Source organism: Pimephales promelas, chromosome 10, assembly GCF_988280905.1.
Source record: "Pimephales promelas chromosome 10, fPimPro1.hap1.1, whole genome shotgun sequence".
NCBI classification, from domain to species: Eukaryota; Metazoa; Chordata; class Actinopteri; order Cypriniformes; family Leuciscidae; genus Pimephales; species Pimephales promelas.
Genome location: NC_142778.1, coordinates 11833895 through 11852341, shown reverse-complemented (window position 1 = coordinate 11852341; position 18447 = coordinate 11833895). Strand labels below are relative to the sequence as shown.

The 18447-nt window shown below is 41.1% G+C and overlaps 1 protein-coding gene across 3 annotated transcripts in view; it reads right to left on the bottom strand.

Moving 5' to 3' along the window:
- Positions 1-133: 133 nt before the first annotated feature.
- Positions 134-18447, bottom strand: part of gse1b (Gse1 coiled-coil protein b) — a 284583-nt gene continuing 266269 nt past the window's right edge. For all 3 annotated transcript variants that reach the window (XM_039681917.2, XM_089135398.1, XM_089135399.1), the window contains 10 exons: positions 18125-18447; positions 17307-17640; positions 16415-17019; positions 11620-11732; positions 11209-11470; positions 10871-10984; positions 7739-8122; positions 6423-6713; positions 6159-6262; positions 134-2222 (listed from right to left, as the gene is read on the bottom strand). In XM_039681917.2, the coding sequence (XP_039537851.2) occupies positions 2085-2222; positions 6159-6262; positions 6423-6713; positions 7739-8122; positions 10871-10984; positions 11209-11470; positions 11620-11732; positions 16415-17019; positions 17307-17640; positions 18125-18447 (2668 nt within the window). In that variant the 3' untranslated portion in view covers positions 134-2084. The remainder of the gene's footprint in view (positions 2223-6158; positions 6263-6422; positions 6714-7738; positions 8123-10870; positions 10985-11208; positions 11471-11619; positions 11733-16414; positions 17020-17306; positions 17641-18124) is intronic.

Here is an 18447-nt window from a genome sequence, read left to right as displayed (position 1 = left end):
AATTTTATCAGCTCAGTATAAGTCCTTGAGGTGCTGTCACACTGGCTCTGGAGATTTCAAGCAAACTACAGCAATGTAAGTTTTTATAAAAATGAGCACATTAATGAAAAAAAAAAAATCCACATGTGATAAACACGTTTTTGAAATATTTAATTTTTTGTCTGAAATTACAGCAATATATCCATAAATACCTAATTACTACACTCAACAAAGAATATATTACATTACAAAGAATTCAAACAAGTACATTTATAAAAAAAGAAAATAAAAACAAACAAACATTGGTTTCACAGCATCATCTAACGTCCTCCGTTGAGTTTGGGGGCGACTGTGTGTATGCGTGTGTGTTGGGCAGGTTTGTATCTGCGCACATCAGGCAGTAGTAGTGCTTCAGGTGAAGCAGATACACACACACACTCACACACACACACAGCGATCACACTGATGGCATGCCTGCTCGGGGTCAGCTTGGCTGAAACAAATGACAGTGCAACCAAAGCCCTCACCTGTGCTTCAACACGATGCATTTGAGACACTTGTGTGTTTTAACCTTGCACTGAATTTGAATAGAAAAAATGGCATGTGGTCGTTCTGTAACTGCATGCTGTAACGCAGTGCCGTATACATGAGATACATACAGCAGCACACGTGACGGGTCGGGATAAGTGCCAGGAAAACAAACAGGTGCGTCATTCCCAGGTTCTACATCATCTTAACAGAATAGTATAAAAAGGTAGAAAATAAAAGATTACAGGCAGTCAGAGTTCATAAATGTTTTTAAGGCCCATATTCATGGTTTTTGTCAATGACTTGTGGTCTTGTTAAAATGCGTCACTGATAAGCAATGGTATAAAAACTTGGCAAACAAGAACGTCTTCAGACGGAGCAGATTTTCTTTGGAAAAACTTTTGGAATTTTCCAATTACAGCAGGACAGACTCAATTCATCGACTTGATCAAGCTTTGCTTTTGACTTTTTTGGCATGCCACCAAAAACTTTGGCACAATAATTGTCAAAATTATAATTATTCTTACTGTACATTTACATTTGTGGATTACATTTTTGTGCATGTCAATTTCTCTGACAGACTCTCACCGCTGTGCTCTCTGTGAACACAGATCAGAAAATCATTTGATTGATACAAATGCCCTTTAATGCAGGGAACAGAAATCCAAAGAGGCTGCATGCTGCTTCATGACAAAAAAAGTCAACTCAGTGTAGCAGTCCAGAACTTTGAGAGACGGGTGACCACTAGGCAATGATAAATGACAGTAGACATCCTGGGTCATATATATCAGTGGGCTTGAAGTTATTCTATGACGCATGGCCTTGTGGGGAAAAGAGGAAACTGTTGGCGGTAGCTCCTGGGTCCATTGCTACTGTAGTTCAGGCAAAAAGGAAGTGATGCCATCACTCCACGAGTCCTGAAAGGATTATTCTGACCAGCAGCTGAGCAAACACTAAAAGTGAACCTTTTTCTTAACGCCAAAAAGCATTAATATATTAGAAAAACAATGGCAGGCTTTTTTCTTCCAAAGAACAATGATTTAAGTAATTAAAAACATACAAAATTGTTTGTTTTTTTTCATTGATGTTTTGAAATTATTTACAATACAATGCTGAAGCACCTCTTTAAAAAACTTTATTCTAAATCTTGAAATAAAACATTTTTCCTTTATTTATCTGATGTTTTTTCTTTTTCTTTCGCTAGATTTAAAAGAGTCATCTGTCATAACTCAGTACCTCCAGATAGTTCCTCAGGTTTTGTCTTTAAGTGCATTTCTAGGCATGACCTCCATGGGAAATGACCTCCATGGTTGTGTTTCAACTGGCGTTCTTCTTTCTCAATGAGCGGTATGGCATTCCCTGTGAATTAGATGCATTTGGAGGCCGTGAGGTGTATTCATGGGTGATTTTGCTCACAGGATGACGTCGGAGGGGAGGTCAGTGGATGGCAAATTGGTGGGCCAGATCTTCTGTTCCTCACTATCGCTCTTTAGGCTCTCCGGGTGGACGGAGCACAAGTCTGGGTTTGGGGGATTGGGAGGGATGTGGGGGGTGGTCTACATGGGTGCCGAAGGATGTCACCTGGGTGGATAGCCCTTGAAGTGAACCCTAGACCAGGGGCTCTGAGGCAATGTCAGGCACTTCTTAAAGTGCTCCAGCTCTGCCTGTAGGTTCTCCCTCTCGGCCGCCAGCTTCTGCTTCTGAGCCATTAGCTCCTGCAGACAAAATACACACATTAACTATAAGACATTACAAAAGAAACTCATTACAGGGTAGGGCAGCAATAGTATGACCGAATAATTGTTGCTCTTGATATTGTTCATGATTATTAATGTTGACAATTAAACACATTTTTATGTTTGGGACAATGACACATCATGTTTCTGGCTACATGGGCGTAACTAAGTCCTCTTTAGCAGGGCTTCAGCCCCCCCCCCCCCCCCCCCAAACATCTGCCCAGCCCATTCGCGATAGTTTCATTCCCCTAAAACATATGTAACCGGTGACAGGCTTCAGCCCGTCTTGTTATAATCAGCGCGTTCTTCAATCCGTAGCAGCGCTGAGCAGAGCGCACTTCAGAAACAAGAGGACAGGGTTTGTTTGTTCATCTGGGCCTCATTGGTCTGTCACTGCTTGCCAATGTCAGAATATTTGAGATGACCAATCAAATCAAAGTAGGCAGGGTTTATGTTCACAGAAGCTGCTGAGAGAGAATTTTAGAAGCGCGATTCGACGCTTCAGTTTATGGTTAAGTGTGAGCTTTAGGAGGGGAAGAGACAGGACAAGATAAAAAAAAAAGAGAGTGGTGGAGATGAGGAGAGACAAATAATCTACTGCCCACTGACATGGATTTAAAGTTGCCATCTGTAATAATTGAAGTTAAAATATCCCAAAAATGAACTACACACATCAAAAGAATGAGAAGAAATAAGGTCGATGATGTCATTAAAAAAATGATAAGTTATAGTGCTGCCGAGATATTAACCTGAATTAGCATGCTAAATTACTAGCCCCGGCCCGGCAGTTGTCATAATACCAGTTTGGGCCATGGGAGGCGGTATCGAGCAGGCAACCAACATGGCATCATGACTTTTGCGTAAACATACACGCCACTTTCGAGTCAAGTGGCGTGTTATCTCTACGCATTTTGAGCTATCCGCGTGTATGCGTGTATGTCTACGCCATTGCCGTCCGAGTGATTCCGCGTGTCTGTACACACCGTCAAATGTCTGCGCGAAACGAAGCAAAATGTAGATCTACATCTGGGGAGCGATCTTTTTTTCCTAGGATGGTAAGGGAACAGTCATAAATGCCATTAACCCCAGTGACGGTTAGGTTTAGGGACGGGGTTGAGGTAAGTCATATATTTATATATACAGTAATAACGTTAAGTCAACGGCGTTCATAAACACGCTGAAAAGCGATTATGTGTCTTGATAGCACGCCAAAAATGGAAATACGAATTGGTGTGTCATACACACGCTACTTCATGAAATCAGTCTGAGGCAACATATACCACCACCCAAACTGAAATACACGAGTAACACACACGGCTTGTGGGTCTCCTTGAACCTGATGTCAATCGTATGGAAAGTACAGTCCACTAGTACATTTCAGTTCAGGGAAGAGTTCAAAAAATAATTGGTCGATATTATGCATGAGGAATACATTCTGGTAAGTTGTAACATACTGTATCCTTCAACAGTGTTCGTGTTCGGTTCACGTGCGCTAGGGATCGGTCGTGTAACATTTACAAGCACCAAAAGTGTATGTATTGTTTGAATTGTGTAATAAAGTTGACAGAATCTGAGAGCTGAGATTTTTTTATATATCAAAACTACCCCGTATTTTCCGCACTATATGGCGCACTTAAAAGCCTTTAATCTTCTCAAAAAACGACAGTGCGCCTTATAATCCGGAGCGCCTTATATATGGATCAATTAGTTAACTCCGCGTTATTAAATTCGCCCGCGAACTCGCGCTCGTGTCCATCTTATGCCCGCTTTGTCATACGGCCAGTTCAACCTCGTATGTAAATCAGGTTATGTGTGTCTTCCGCTCACGAGTGCTCACTCTTAACAGACACACTGTCCCCGGCGCTGCTCGCACGTCACAGAATGTTCATAAAGCGCTCCCGTTCACAGTAACCGGGTCGTCTCATTCAAAACAGCCAGCCGTTGCTGTCAGCGAGCCGCCGCACATTGAATACTCATATGAGTCAGGCTGCGAATGTAATGGCAGCTCTGAATGGCGCTAGCTTGGTCAACATCAGTGAATGCTCTCTGTCAAATTAATTTAAACTAACAATAAAAATATAATATGAACAAAACGAATACTATAAAACTACAAATAATAGCCTGGGCTTTTATTTTCCCATATCATCGAAATGCACCGGCTTATATTTTATACAGGCGTCTATGAGACGGCCTTTATAATTTAGTGTTGAGATGTTGTTCATTCTCTAATCTCTAAAAATCACCAAATGCTCCACGTGAAACTGCAGTCTTCCAACCTTTTACTATCGTGTCAAATGATTTATGATTTGATTAATATGCACTAGGGAGAGAGAGCAAAACAGCGCTCGCTCGTGTTGTTTGAAGACGTGAGAGTGCACGCGAGCGCGGCCGGGGCAAAACTCACTTTCTGGAGGTATACTGCCCCCATCTGGTATGGAATATGGAGCATGATTTGATTTTTTATGGCAGATGGCACCTTTAAAGCTATTGTTATCCAATCTTAGACTGTAGATCAGAGAAATAAACACTTTCTCGGGGGAGCCCCGAACCACCCTAACCACCTCACATTTGGGACCTCAGTGATTATAAAACCCTGCCTTTATAAGTACTAATAAATATAATACTAATAAATATAATATATAATAGTAATAAATAGCCGATATCCTAGTAATGTGCGTGTTAATAAGCAACTAGTTAATACTGATAATATGATCCTGAAATAAAGTGTCACTTTTTTTTATCATAGCCTCATTGGGGGCTGAGACCTGGCTACACAGACAAAGCTAAGAACATTTATGCATTTTATTGCTTAAAACGTTTATTGCTTTTTAGGCATTAGACAATGAATCTCTTACATTGTATCTGTACTTTGTGGTTTACTTTATTTTAATGAGAGCCTACAAGCTCAACAGAAATGTGTGTCAAGTCACCTTTATCTATATAGTGCTTTTTACAATACAGATTGTTATGGAAGCTTGTTTCCGCCACTGAATAAAAAAAAATAATAATAATAATTGTGACTTTTTATCTTGCAATTCTGACTTTATTTCTCAGAATTGCGAGATAAAAATTCTGAACTGCGTGATATAAAGTCGCAATTGCGTGTAATAAAGTCAGAATTGCGAGATATACAGTCAGAAATGCCTGATATAAAGTCAGAATTGCGTGATATAAAGTCAGAATTGCGAGATATAAAGTCAGAATTGCATGATATAAAGTTGGAATTGCGTGATATAAAGTCAGAATTGCATGATATAAAGTTGGAATTGCGTGATATAAAGTCAGAATTGGGTGATATAAAGTCGCAATTCTGAGAAAAAAAAAAGAAGTGTGACTTTTTATCTCACAATTCTGATTTTTTTCTAACAATTGCGAGTTTACATCTCAATTCTAAAATCTTTTCTCAGAATTGTGAGATATAAACTCGCAATTGTGACTTATCAGGCCAATTCTAAGACTAACTTTTTCCCCCTCAGAATAGTTTAAATTCTCACAATTCTGACTTTATATCATGCATTTTGACTTTATTACACGCAATTGCGACTTTATATCTAGCAATTCTTACTTTATATCTCGCAATTCTGACTTTATAACACGCAATTGCGACTTTATATCACACAATTTTGACTTTATATCGCAATTCTGACTTTACATCTCACAATTCTGAGAAATAAAGACAGAATTGCGAGAAGTAAACTCCCAATTGTGAGAAAAAAAGTCAGAATTGTGAGATAAAGTCACTCCTGCAAAAGTGATGAAGAGTGTGACGAAACAAGGGGGAGTGTCTTGGCAAAATCCAACCACAAGTGGTCACAGGAGACACATTTGTTCATACCAAATGGAAATGGAAAGTAAATTGAAATTAATATCAGGTACAAATGAAGTCAAAGAGGTTAGAGTTTGTGTGTTTCTTACCCCCATTGAGTGTGAGAGCTGTTCAGCAGTTACACTGAGATTATAGTGATGCACCTCAAGCCGTCTGCACTGACTGTGAAGAACCTGTCTCTCAATGCTTTGCTCTAGAGACAGAGTGAAAGATACAGGGAGAGGTAAGCCTGGCATCACATAGACCAGCACACCACAACTTAGGAATTTGCTGAGCTGCTCCTCTGGTGGCAAGAACTGTGATATTCATCATGCAACAGTACCGAATGGTGCCCAAGAGAGCACATTACTTACCTTCTGTGTACTCTTGATACGCTTCAAAGATGGCTTCAATGCCCTGCCACCTGGACGTGGAGGGCTCATCGTCCTCTGTGTCATCTTCCTCATCCTCTTCATCGGACTCCTCTGCAGAGATCTCCTGGTGGGAGGGTTGTGGGGGGCAGTGCTGTCCGTTGGGCTGAGATGAGAGTGGGTGGGGTTGTGGGTGGGGCTTGGACCGGCCTGGTGTGCTCTGGAGCTCAGGAATGTTATAATGCACAGATGAATCCACTGCATGGTTCTGTTCTGACATGACCAAGGTACCACCTAAAAGAGGAAGTTTTGATTCCATTAGCTGCTCAGAAGACCTGTTCACACTGAGCACAACAAGATCCTAAAGCTCTGCTCATTTATGCAAAATGTTCTCTGGTAGTCGAGCCACATTACGAACACAGTGTCTCCCTGTTCCTGGAGACACAACAACAGCGCACATTTTTTAACTCTTCTTGCTCAAATACATCTGATTCAGCTCAGTAAAGACTTGAAGACCTGACATAGATGGGTTCTATAAGGGAGACAACCAAAATGTTGGTGTGTACCTTCAGGAAAACCACCAGCTGAGCTGCAGGAATGCTGTGCCTTGCTGTCTACTGCCTACATAAAACTCAAATATTGAACTACTAAGTATCATAGAAGGCAACTTAATTATGCTCCCTACCTTTTGCAACAGCCTTTGCGTGATGCAATACGCCTTATTCACGGCAGCGCCATCTTTGATTTTTAATGAGAATGAAAGCGAGGCTGTGAGGGATAGACTTGCATCTCTTCAATGGGCTGTACTGTTATTTAATGTGTTTTCGGATTGTTCTGCTCATGAAACACTGGAAAAATATCTTTCAAAGAAATGTCAGTTGACAAAAAACTCCCGACAATGTAAGCTGTGGAATATTGCAAGTAATCTAGCCGCTTTATTCAGCTTTTTACAGCGGATGCCATTGGAAACACGGTAAGTCTATCCCTCACAGCCTCACTTTCATACCTGTCATGGCGCTGCTCTGAATAAGGTCTATGATGCCCTAAAATATTGGCTACATAAGGAGTTGAATCTGAAGGCTCCCTTTGCCCAGAAATCATACATTTTGACATTTTGTCAGATTTTGTTCCTATCCTGTGACAGCACAACTCTAACATTTTAGTGATGCTGTGTTTTCATTCATATACTTTCCCTGAAGCATGTCATTAGTTGGATTTCTTTTGGTATGAACAGACACCACAACACTGTTCTTGCAAAGTTAGTGTTGAATAAGTAATGAAATGCCAAAATCTGAAAGAGAATTTGAACTGCTAACTACCTTTACTCTTCTGAAGGGCTTTTTGGGTGGACTGCAGTACGGATTCATGGAACTGCTGGGCAAACTCCTCGGCAATGAAGCTCTCCCAGGGTTTGGTCTTTCCATTGACACTAACGGAACTCTCTTTAGTGAATGGGGGCTGTCGAACACTGTTCAGCAGACTAGAGCTCTTGCCCGGGACGCTGTCGTTGGCTCTACTTTTGTCAGGTAATGCAGCAGGCAAGGGAGAGTCTTTTGGTCTCAAGGGATCCGAGAGGGTTTGGTGCTGATCCGAGATGGACAGGGGGTCTGCTGGGGGCTGGGGCACGGACACGGATGGGGAAGGACTGGGGGGTCGTCCATTCAGCAGCTCTTCGGATTGGACTGGAGACTGAGATGATGGGTCTGCAAAAAAAAAAAAAAATGTTTGCATACTGGTTTATTAAATCATGGACATAGAAAAACATCAACATGGCTCTTGTCTTGACCAGAGTGGACTGAAGCAGAAGCACCAGGCAAAATGCACAATTGCCCAGGGCGCCAGACACTTGAGGGACAACCACCATAACAAACACAAGCTTCTCAAACTTGTGAAGAACTATCTGCAATCGACAATGGCTACATTTAAAACAAATAAGAACCAATGTAGGAGAATAGTTATTATGCACAAACAATGGAAAACCATGTATTTGTGCAGTGTGCGCATGTCAAAAAATCTATTCTGATTTGAAGCTTGTGACATATAAATGTGCAGATCAACCCGATCACTTTATTTACGCAGTGTTCATGTAAACACTGCGTTCGGATTCATCAATCGAATTAATTTACTTTGATTCAAACAAACGGTGTGCATGTAAACATAGCCACTTAGCCAGTGTCACAAGATCGTTTGAATGGCTTGGCCGAAACTTCAATTGAGCACAAAATATGTCGCAAATTGGATTACTCCAAGATAGCCAAAGCAAGAAAGGTCCTCTTTTAAATGGTGAGTCGACTGTATTGATTCATTACACCTGTCTTATGTCAACAGTAGGGGTCAATATGTGATAAATTGCCATTTTTTTCCTCTTAAAAATTTGAAAGTAGGGGGCGGCATTTTCCTATTTTGCCCAGAGCGCTGGATTGTCTCCACCCGGCCCTGGGAATATCATATATTGTATACTTAGTATATTAGTATTGGTACATTTGTATCTTTAGCTACAGCATTTACTGCATTTGTGGTCTCCTCGCGATTACTACAGACAACAATTATAATTCATTCCACAATGTGTAAACAATACAGAACATGTTTAAGAAAATACGTTTACAATAGAAGCCTACTCACAAGAATGATAGTTTTTCATTCACTTTAGAAAGATTTGAACAAGTTCACAGCAAAAATATTAACTGTCAAATATTGAACAGATGCGCTGTTTTCAAAAAACATGACATGCAGAGTGTTGCCCTCTAATGGAATGGTGGTTGTCAAGTCAACTTTATTTTTATAGCGCTTTATACAATACAGATTGTTTCAAAGCAGCTATCCACAAGTTTCCTACGCCCCATGAGGCCTTGCGTCAAAAGTGGGCGTGTCTTCCGGTTCGAAGTAAACAAAGCGCGACTTAACATACTTCACACTCGTTCATTCAACAGTTGACAGTCATTCAAGTTATAGCGATCCAAACTAGCTAACGATGTGGGAACACAACCTCAACGAAATTCGAAAGGGTGAAATAACAGTACCTTTACCCTCCACTGTTACTTGGTTGGGAGTATTATAATAACATTATTAATAATCAATACTCATCAAGGCATGGTGACAGACAGTTGTGTGAGCTGACAAACAATTAAAATAAAAAATACACACTTAAGTCATTGTGCTTTGGAATTTATTCAAAATTGTAAATGAATGTGCTACTTGAATAAATTAACTGGCACATTTGGTATTCTGTCAACACAGGCTTTGATCCTGAGTTTAGGTGTAACATCAGTAGCGAACAGCCAATCACATGCTGATAGATTTTATAGAATATTAAGAATTTAAACAAATGTACACAGGAAGATTAGTCGTCTTTTGGGAAGTGATGGAAACTAACGTTACAGTCGTTGGCAGGATCACTCTGATTTTGTTTTCGGCTTATGTTCAAAACAATCACGTTTAAGCCACTGAATTAGTTTAGTCCGGTTATACATAGAACCGCGATCAGCACATGTTGTCCCTGAGCTCCGTAACGACATCTCTCATAAAGATTTGCGTCTTTAAATAGTAAAATAATTCTCCGAAAAAAAGCTAGCCTCTTCGCTAACTAACACACAAAATACCATTGGAACGCTACTTCCGCCGCCTCACCGGAAGTTTCACCCACTTTATTTTTTACAGGAGCGCCCGTCGGAAACTTGTGGATACAGTGATCAATTCAATTCAGCTGTAAAGCATCTCTACAAAAAAGTGTCATTGTTCAGTGCTGATTCAGTTCTGTTGTAAAGATCATTAATTATTCAATTAGTTCAATTTGGCTATAAAGTAGCTCTTCAGAAAACAGTGATGTCATTGCTCATCCCAGTTCAGTTCTCATTAAATAGTGTCAGCGCAGTCAGATCAATAATACTGTTGAAAATGAAATGTCCCCAACTTAGCAAGCCAGAGGCAATAGTGGCAAAGAACCCAAACTCCATCAGGTGACAGAATGAAAAACAAAAACAAACAAACAGGCTCAGTCGGGGGACCACTTTTCCTCTTGCCAAATTAAGCAACATGGTGTGGTTTAATCCCAGGCTGCATTACAAGTCAGAATTCAGATTGTGGATTGGTCTCACTTGTATCACTGTCCTCGTATTTTTATTGGATTTGAAAATTATTCTGAAATCTACTGTAGTCAGGCAATTAACATGTTATGATGATGTGTATTTGGTCCATCCCTGACAGTCTACCACAGATGCTGTGTACAGAGCTAGAGCTGAAAGTATGCATGTTACCACCATACCGCACATCTCCTGAGGTTCATCCACAGTGAAACATTCAGTATGTCTCATGGTAATGAGCTGAGAAAACAGACAGTAAAGAACATCTGCCGCTGTCAACTGCTTTCACACACTGATGACACACTGATGTGTGCTGACGTAAAAGTCACTGTGTGGATAAGCACGTGTGAACAGGGAGAAGTGCAAACTGACCCAAGTACGGGGCTGCAGGGCTCCTGGACAGCGGGTGAGAGTTGTGTCTGATGTTGTCTAGAGTCACACTCTTCTTTTTTATGGCCTGTAACAATTCCTCAACCCTTTCATTATCTGAAACACAGGAAAGAGACAGACAGACATTAGAGGTACAGCTTGTGATAGCATCTTGGTGTTTGGTTGCTGCCGGAAGCTGCGAGGCGAAAGTAAAGCTGCTTCACACATGGTCCACATCGAGACTTTGACCACCTCTGAAGTAAATTCTAGTGTGAAAATGTGCAGAGAAATATAAAATAAACACACAGCATCAGAATGAACATGATAAACAGCATGAGTACCTATTCTCTGCTGCTGTGTGATGTGGTTGAGGCTGAAGATGGTGAGGAAGCGTTTCTTGTCCTCCAGCTCAGGGCTTTTGTTCATGTCCTCTGGGGTAAAGCGGGTTATTAGGGGGGCAGGAGATGGCCGCTTGCTCAGAACAGCTGGCGGGGAGGGACTTCTCTCTCTCAGCATGCGCCTCCTCTTCCTCCTCTTCACCTCCATCATCTCCTCCCGACGGGCCAGAGTCGTCAGGTCAAACATCTGCAGAAACTCCAACTTCTGTAGGAAGGTACATTGATCAATAAATACTGCTTTTACTGGGACATGTGAGACGTTATGGGATGAGATCCCCAAAGAACTACAAATCTGCACAAAGAAAAAATACTTGCAGTACTCTGGTAGTCCTGCATGATGTTGTGGGGATTTACCTCAGTGGACTCGTCTAGTTTGAGTGGCAGCTGTTCAGCGACCCTCCTGAGATGAGCTCGCACCTCTTCCTCATCACTCTCATCATAAGAGTCGTCCAGTTCGTAGAAGTAACCTACAAAAGATTTAATTGAACACTCAATAACACTTAGAAATGAACTTCAAACGATTCAAGCTTGTCCCACTGGATAAAAAAGTAAGAATGAAGGCCAAAGAAAACTTCAGTTTTGACATGTATGCATAGTGCCAAACAAGTAGCCTTTCAAAGTATAACTCATTTAAAAACATGTGTCGCTAGAAAGTTTCATCTTTGTCCAGTGTCTGCTGGATTAAAGGCGCCATTACGTCATGCGCATTTCACACTTTCAATATTTGATGTGTACTTTGGGCTTAATTTGCAGATATATGACCATTTTAAGATTGTTTTTATTGGCTCATCATCATTCAATTATTAATAGAAGTGTTTGCTATCCAAAAATATTGTAGCTTTAAAGGAACACTCCGACTTTTTGGGACTTTAGCCTATTCACCTTACCCCCCAGAGTTAGATAAGTCCATATATACCTTTTTCATCTCCGTGCGTGCTATAAGTATGTTTGACGCACCCACCGCTAGCCTAGCTTAGCACAAAGACTGGATGTGAATGGTTGCAGCTTTCATACTAATCCAAATGAGTGGCAAAATAACGCAAATGTTTTCCTATTTATATGTTGTGGTTTGTATAGTCACAGAATGTACAAATAACAAAGTCAAATGAGACACAGACATCTTTTAACCATATGAAACCTGGGAACTATTCTATGAAGGCGAAGCACTGCTACTTTGGCGGAGTGATAACCGCATCACCTGAGACACGCCGTGGTGAGGAGCGGAGAGTTCGCTCAGTGTTTGGGTAACAGAGTCAGCAATTTATAAATAGTAAAAGCGTAGTTTACAGTCATGGGTTTTCGCTCTATTGTAAATAGCTGCGACTGTAAACAGGGGAGGTAATACCATGTTTCACAGAATTCCAACTAAAAACGCTGACTGGATGAAGAAATGGCTAACTTACTCTGGATATTTATTCAAACACACCTAAATTATCAAGGGACATTATGTTTGCTCGGTACATTTCAATGGACGACTATTTTGAAAAAATGGAATTTGCCACACGGACCATAATGTGCTGAAGGATACGGCCATCCCATCTATAGCACAGACAGGACAAGTGGATCACCTGCGGCTGAGGTAAGTGTTCCGTTATGTTTTTAGATGACCTACTGTAACAGTGCCATTAGCCAGAGCTAATGTAACGTTAGTGACACTATTATATGATTAGGGTATGAATATGTTTTTATCTTGATGCAGTGCGGACGCGCTTGGAAAAAAAACGAGCGCGTTCACCGCGTTGAACTTGCACCCTGCGCGCGGCGCGCCTAGTAGCCTAAATTTGAAATAACCATGGAAATAACGAACTTGAGCGTGCAAAAGGGTACGATAGGCTGTGAGTTCATTGTGCAAAAACAATTTGTGCTATTTATTCTATCCTATACTAATGCAATTATACTGTATATTATATGCTGTTGAATACATTTGGTTCAGCTAATAAATTGCATTTAAAATATATTGATTCCTGTAATATTAATTATTTTTTCATGTGATATTTATAAATCTGGGTGCGTTTTTGGTTGGAAATCAATGAAACATGGTACTGTATTACCTGGTCTCCCCTGTTTATCGTCACAGCTCATACAATAAAGCAAACACCCATGATAAACTATACTTTTCTATCTAACGTTAGTAATTGCTGACTCACTCCAACACTGAGCGAACTCTCTGCTCCTTGTCACGGTGCGTCTCAGGTGATTGTTATCACTCTGCTCAAGTAGCAGTGCTTCGCCTTCAGAAAATATAGTATTTATACGGTTAAAAGATGTCTGTGTCTCATATGGCCTTGATATTTGCACACTCTGTGACTATACAAACCACAACATGTAAATAGGAAAACGTTTGCGTTATTTTGTCACTCATTTGGATTAGTATGAAAGCTGCAACCATTCACATCCAGTCTTTGTGCTAAGCTAGGCTAGCGGTGGGTGCGTCAAACAGACTTATAGCACGCACGGAGATGAAAAAGGTATGTGTGTGGACTTATCTAACTCTGGGGGGTAAGGTGAATAGGCTAAAGTCCCAAAAAGTCGGAGTGTTCCTTTAAGCTACTGAAAATTGAACATGCCTTGTCAGTCAGGGGCGTAGCCAGGACATTATTTCTGGGGGGGCCAGCTTGTGCCAGTCTTTTATTTGGGGTGGCACTTGATTGTCAAAAACTACTATTACTAAAACTCACGCGCGGCTCGTCAGGCCATAAACAATGGATTGAACTCCCTTATGACACTAATAATGTCTAATTGATAAATGTGCGAGTGCAATGCGTCATCATTATGTGAGGGGTTAGGGACCTTAACATGAGACAGGGATGTTTTTAGTGCAAATGACAGAAAGACACAATATCAATTGTCATATTAGGCAATAATTTATTTAGGGAAACCATTGCATTAAGTGCAACATCCAATTTATTTGTGATAATACAACAAGTTACAACGGTTGCACAAATCATAACTAGATCATGTAGTAACACTTGAGTCATTACTAGTTATTTCCTATGATCTTCACTTTATAATACGGATCCAAATAATTAGTAATTCCCACAGAAGTATCTAGTAACACTTTTATCGGTGAGCTATTACTTACTAATTATTTGGATCCGTATTATAAAGTGAAGATCATTGAAACTAACTAGTAATTACTCAAGTGTTACTACATGATCTAGTCATGATTTGTGCAACCGTTTGAGATTTTTAGTGAACTTTAGTAACTTTTAGAAAATGTCTTTAGTAACACTTGAGTAATTACTAGTTAATTCCAAGGATCTTCACTTTATAATACGAATCCAAATAATTAGTAATTCCCACAGAAGTATCTAGTAACACTTTCATCTGTGAGCTATTACTTACTAATTCGTTAATAAGAGTTTATTTTAGTTAATAGTAGTTACTAGATTGTTAATAAACTTTTTCAGTAGTTCTCTGGGAAGTATTAAAAAAATAGAAGTTATTGATTACTTAATAGTGAACTACCACTTTCATCTGTGCGCTATTACTTACTAGTTTGTTAATCAGAGTTTCTTGTTAGTTAATAATAGTTACTAGATTGTTAATATTGTGTTACTCATTGGTTCTTGTGTAGGCCTAGTTATTCATTAACGAAGGAACCGTATTCTAAAGTGTTACCCTGAAATGTTCTGTTCGCTTTGTGTCTGCTGTAACAATTACACTCTTAGAAGAAAAGGTTCAATATAGAACCTTAAAAGATTCTAAAGCGCTACGTATTTGGAACCCTTAAAATGCAATGCATGTGAATGATCACAAAATTCAATATATGGTGGTTAAAAAATGTAATTAATCAATATCAGACGAAGAGTGCCATTTTACTTTTATCCTCTTTTATCATGATTAAAATGTGATATTAAGTTACTACAACAATTTAATAAACAATAGTTTAATAACAACTACAAATGTTGCAGAATAATGTAATATATGAATGAATAATAGCCTTTAAAAAACCTTTGAGCCAAAAGGGTTCTTTCTGGTCAGTTTTGAACCTTTTTTAGCATAAAATGTCCTTCGGAGTTGATTAAAGAACCCTATGCTACATTATAGGGGCCGTTTACACCTGGCCACTTCATGCGTTTTCTGTGATCGGATAGCTATCCGATCGTGAAAAGACCTGGTGTAAATGCCCCCCGAAACGCATTCGAGACGGATTTGAATCCGATCGCTCAAACCACTTCAGAAGGTGGTCTGGGCCGCATTCCAGACGACACTGGACAAGTGTAAATGCATCTTGTTCTTGAAACCACATATGTAAATGTTAATACTCCCAAAAAGGCTAAAAAAAAAAGAAACGCGTGAGAGCGTGTTACAGGCTACATGTCATGCTATTTTAGTCAGATATGACGACGCTACTGCGACGCGCATCACCTCAGATGAGCAGCTGAACGCAAGCCAACGCGCCGCAATCTATCGCAAATCAAAGTGAAAGTAAGTCGCAGACGATTAACACGACAACCATCTTCATTAAAAGTAAAGAAACGAAATGATCTTACCAGTTCTATTGCCGCTCTCTCTTATCGCCGTCTTTGCTGATTTTGAAATTAGCCGATGATCAATAAAATCCAGCTCATATCTGTTGCTTTCGGTGACGTGCACTTCATTAAATCTGTATATAACGCGGGAATTGAAGATCGGATTTATATCCATTTTGCAAAAACACATTTATGTGACCAGGTGTAAATGGAATCGTTTTGATAAATCAGATAGCTATCCGATCTGAGAAAACGCATGAAGTGGCCAGGTATAAACAGCCCAAGCGCTGTCAGAATGCAGGCACGTTATGTCTCGCACTGTTGATGGGGGCGAGACCCAACAAGTGACAAATCAATGACTTGATTAAAAAATGCATACATTTCAGCTTCCTTTTTAGACCGTTACTGGAGTTTTTATATTTATTTTTTATTATTATTAAATTTATTTTCCCGTGAGGTTGGGAGGGGGGGCCGGCAGGGGGGCCGAGCCTTGACCAATGGTGGCCGTGGCCCCCCCTGGCCACCATGTAGCTCCGCCCCTGTTGTCAGTAGTCTGTTTTCTACTTCTATATTACATTTCATCAATATTTGTCAACCACAACCAATAATTTGTGGTAATTATCATTTTTCTGGGCTGTGTGAACAGCATTTTCAGTTTCTTTGTTTCCACTTACCTTTCTCTCTGGCTTCTCTGCGTCTTCTCTCCTCCAAGTCTAGTTTGCTGACCGCTCGTCTGTGCTGCTGCAGTAACTCATCATACACTAACATGGCATCCGGTGCGAGGCGTGAATGCCCCTGGAGGCTCTTAAAAGACCCGCTGGATTTCAGGCCTGTGCTCAGCTCTCTGCACGGCCCTGAAAGACTCAGCGGTGCCCTCTGCTGGTTCAGGAAGCTCTGGGTGGATTTTTCCAGCTCTGCCAAAAAAGTGTTCGGCTCAGAGAACCCACTGGGCCGGATTGGGGGATATTTATCCAGACTGTCCTTTTTCCGAGATCCCTCTTCCAGCTTTTCAAAGTTGTAATGGCGCTCGTGTTTGGAGTGGGGTATAGGAAGCCGACTTATATCGTAGTGACCCAGACTCGGGGGGTCGTGCAAGGTGCGTCTAGAGTCGGAGGTCGTCTCGATGAGCGACGCAGGGTTCCAGAGCGTGGTTGGTGGTGGGGGGGCCTGGTCTTTTTGCTGGTGTTTTGGGGAGATAAGAGGGGGCGGGGCTCCCAGAAGAGAATGGGTGTCTCTGTCTCGGTCTCTGCTGTTGGGCTCGTGATGGTTTGGTACAGGTCTAAAAGAGGAAATAATCAGAAATTATCACTGTCACACACACACACTTTCCAATCTCTGATAGCTATGACCTCTGCACTGCTACTAAACTAAAGCCACATTACTGTCCCAAGGTTTTGCAAGCAAAACTTAACTAACACACAGCGGCACTTGTATCAGTCTTTCGTACACTGAAAGTCTGAGCATTGAAGGCAACTGGATTTATGGATTTACTTACACCCCAACCAAACAAACTAGACACTTGTATATTGTAGACTCTTCAATCTCCAGTGTGAAAACGCCCCCTACCTGTGTCCCTCTATATGCAGGTCTGGAATTTCCCCCTGTCTGCCCAGGTCCAGGTGCTGGTCTAGGACCTGCTGACGGAATTCTGACACCTGGTACTGCCTGTCCTCTTTCTCTTGTCGCAGTTTCCGTTGCCGGGCCAACCAGCGCTCTTCCTCATTATTGCGCAGCATCATGGTGGCCGCTGTCAGACTGGCAGGTCCCGCCCCCCCTGGGCCCAGATACATGCCATGGGCAGAGACGAGACTGGGCACAGGGTGGAGGGTGGAGTTTAGAGAGTGGTGGAGTCCAGGCTGTATGGGTTTAGGGGTTGTAAGGGTGGGCTCTTTGGTTTTATCTGAGGGAAATAATAGGCATAATGTTTAGCTGCACAGAATGATGGCTCACACAAGTGAGACAAAGATTATACAATGCAAATGATCAATTTTCTAAATTAATCTCATTAATCTTATTGTTAACGATTCATCCATGGATACATTTCATTACTTCATTTAGTCAGCTTAAATCTGGCCCTTTCGTTCAATCGACTGAAAATACTACCATTCAGATCGGCGTCGATCCAAACAATAACTTCAATTAATACGTAAATAATACATTTTACTGTGTTGTTTGTCACAAAACAGAACAAAAAGATATGTTACTGTTACTTCCATTACATTGCAACTTATAAAATACATTAAAATTGAGCGGGACCAGTGGAGTGAATCTTACAAAAACATGTCCAGGTCACATTCCACTCCTAACTATTTAAGACCAACAAGCATTCACCAAAGCATTCATATTGTTTTTGTGGTTCAGGACATGTGAATCAATATTCATACCAGGTCTGTTCGTAGTTATTCTGTCTGCAGGTTTGGCCCTGTCGTCTGGAGGGCCTCTCAGCCCATGAAGCTCAGCCAGATAGTGGCTCTCCACAGGCTTCTCTCGTGCCGCCCTCTCCTTCTGTCGCTCCATCTCTCTCTCACGCTCTCTCTCTTTTTCCCTCTCTCGCTCTCTCTCTCGTTCTCTCTCACGCTCCAGCTCCTTCTCTCTTTCCCTCTCTCTCTCACGCTCTTTTTCTCGCTCTGCCTCGCGTTCTCGCTCTTTACCTCGCTCTCTCTCTCGCTCTCTCTCTCTCTGTCGCAGCTCGTCCTCCATCTGAAGT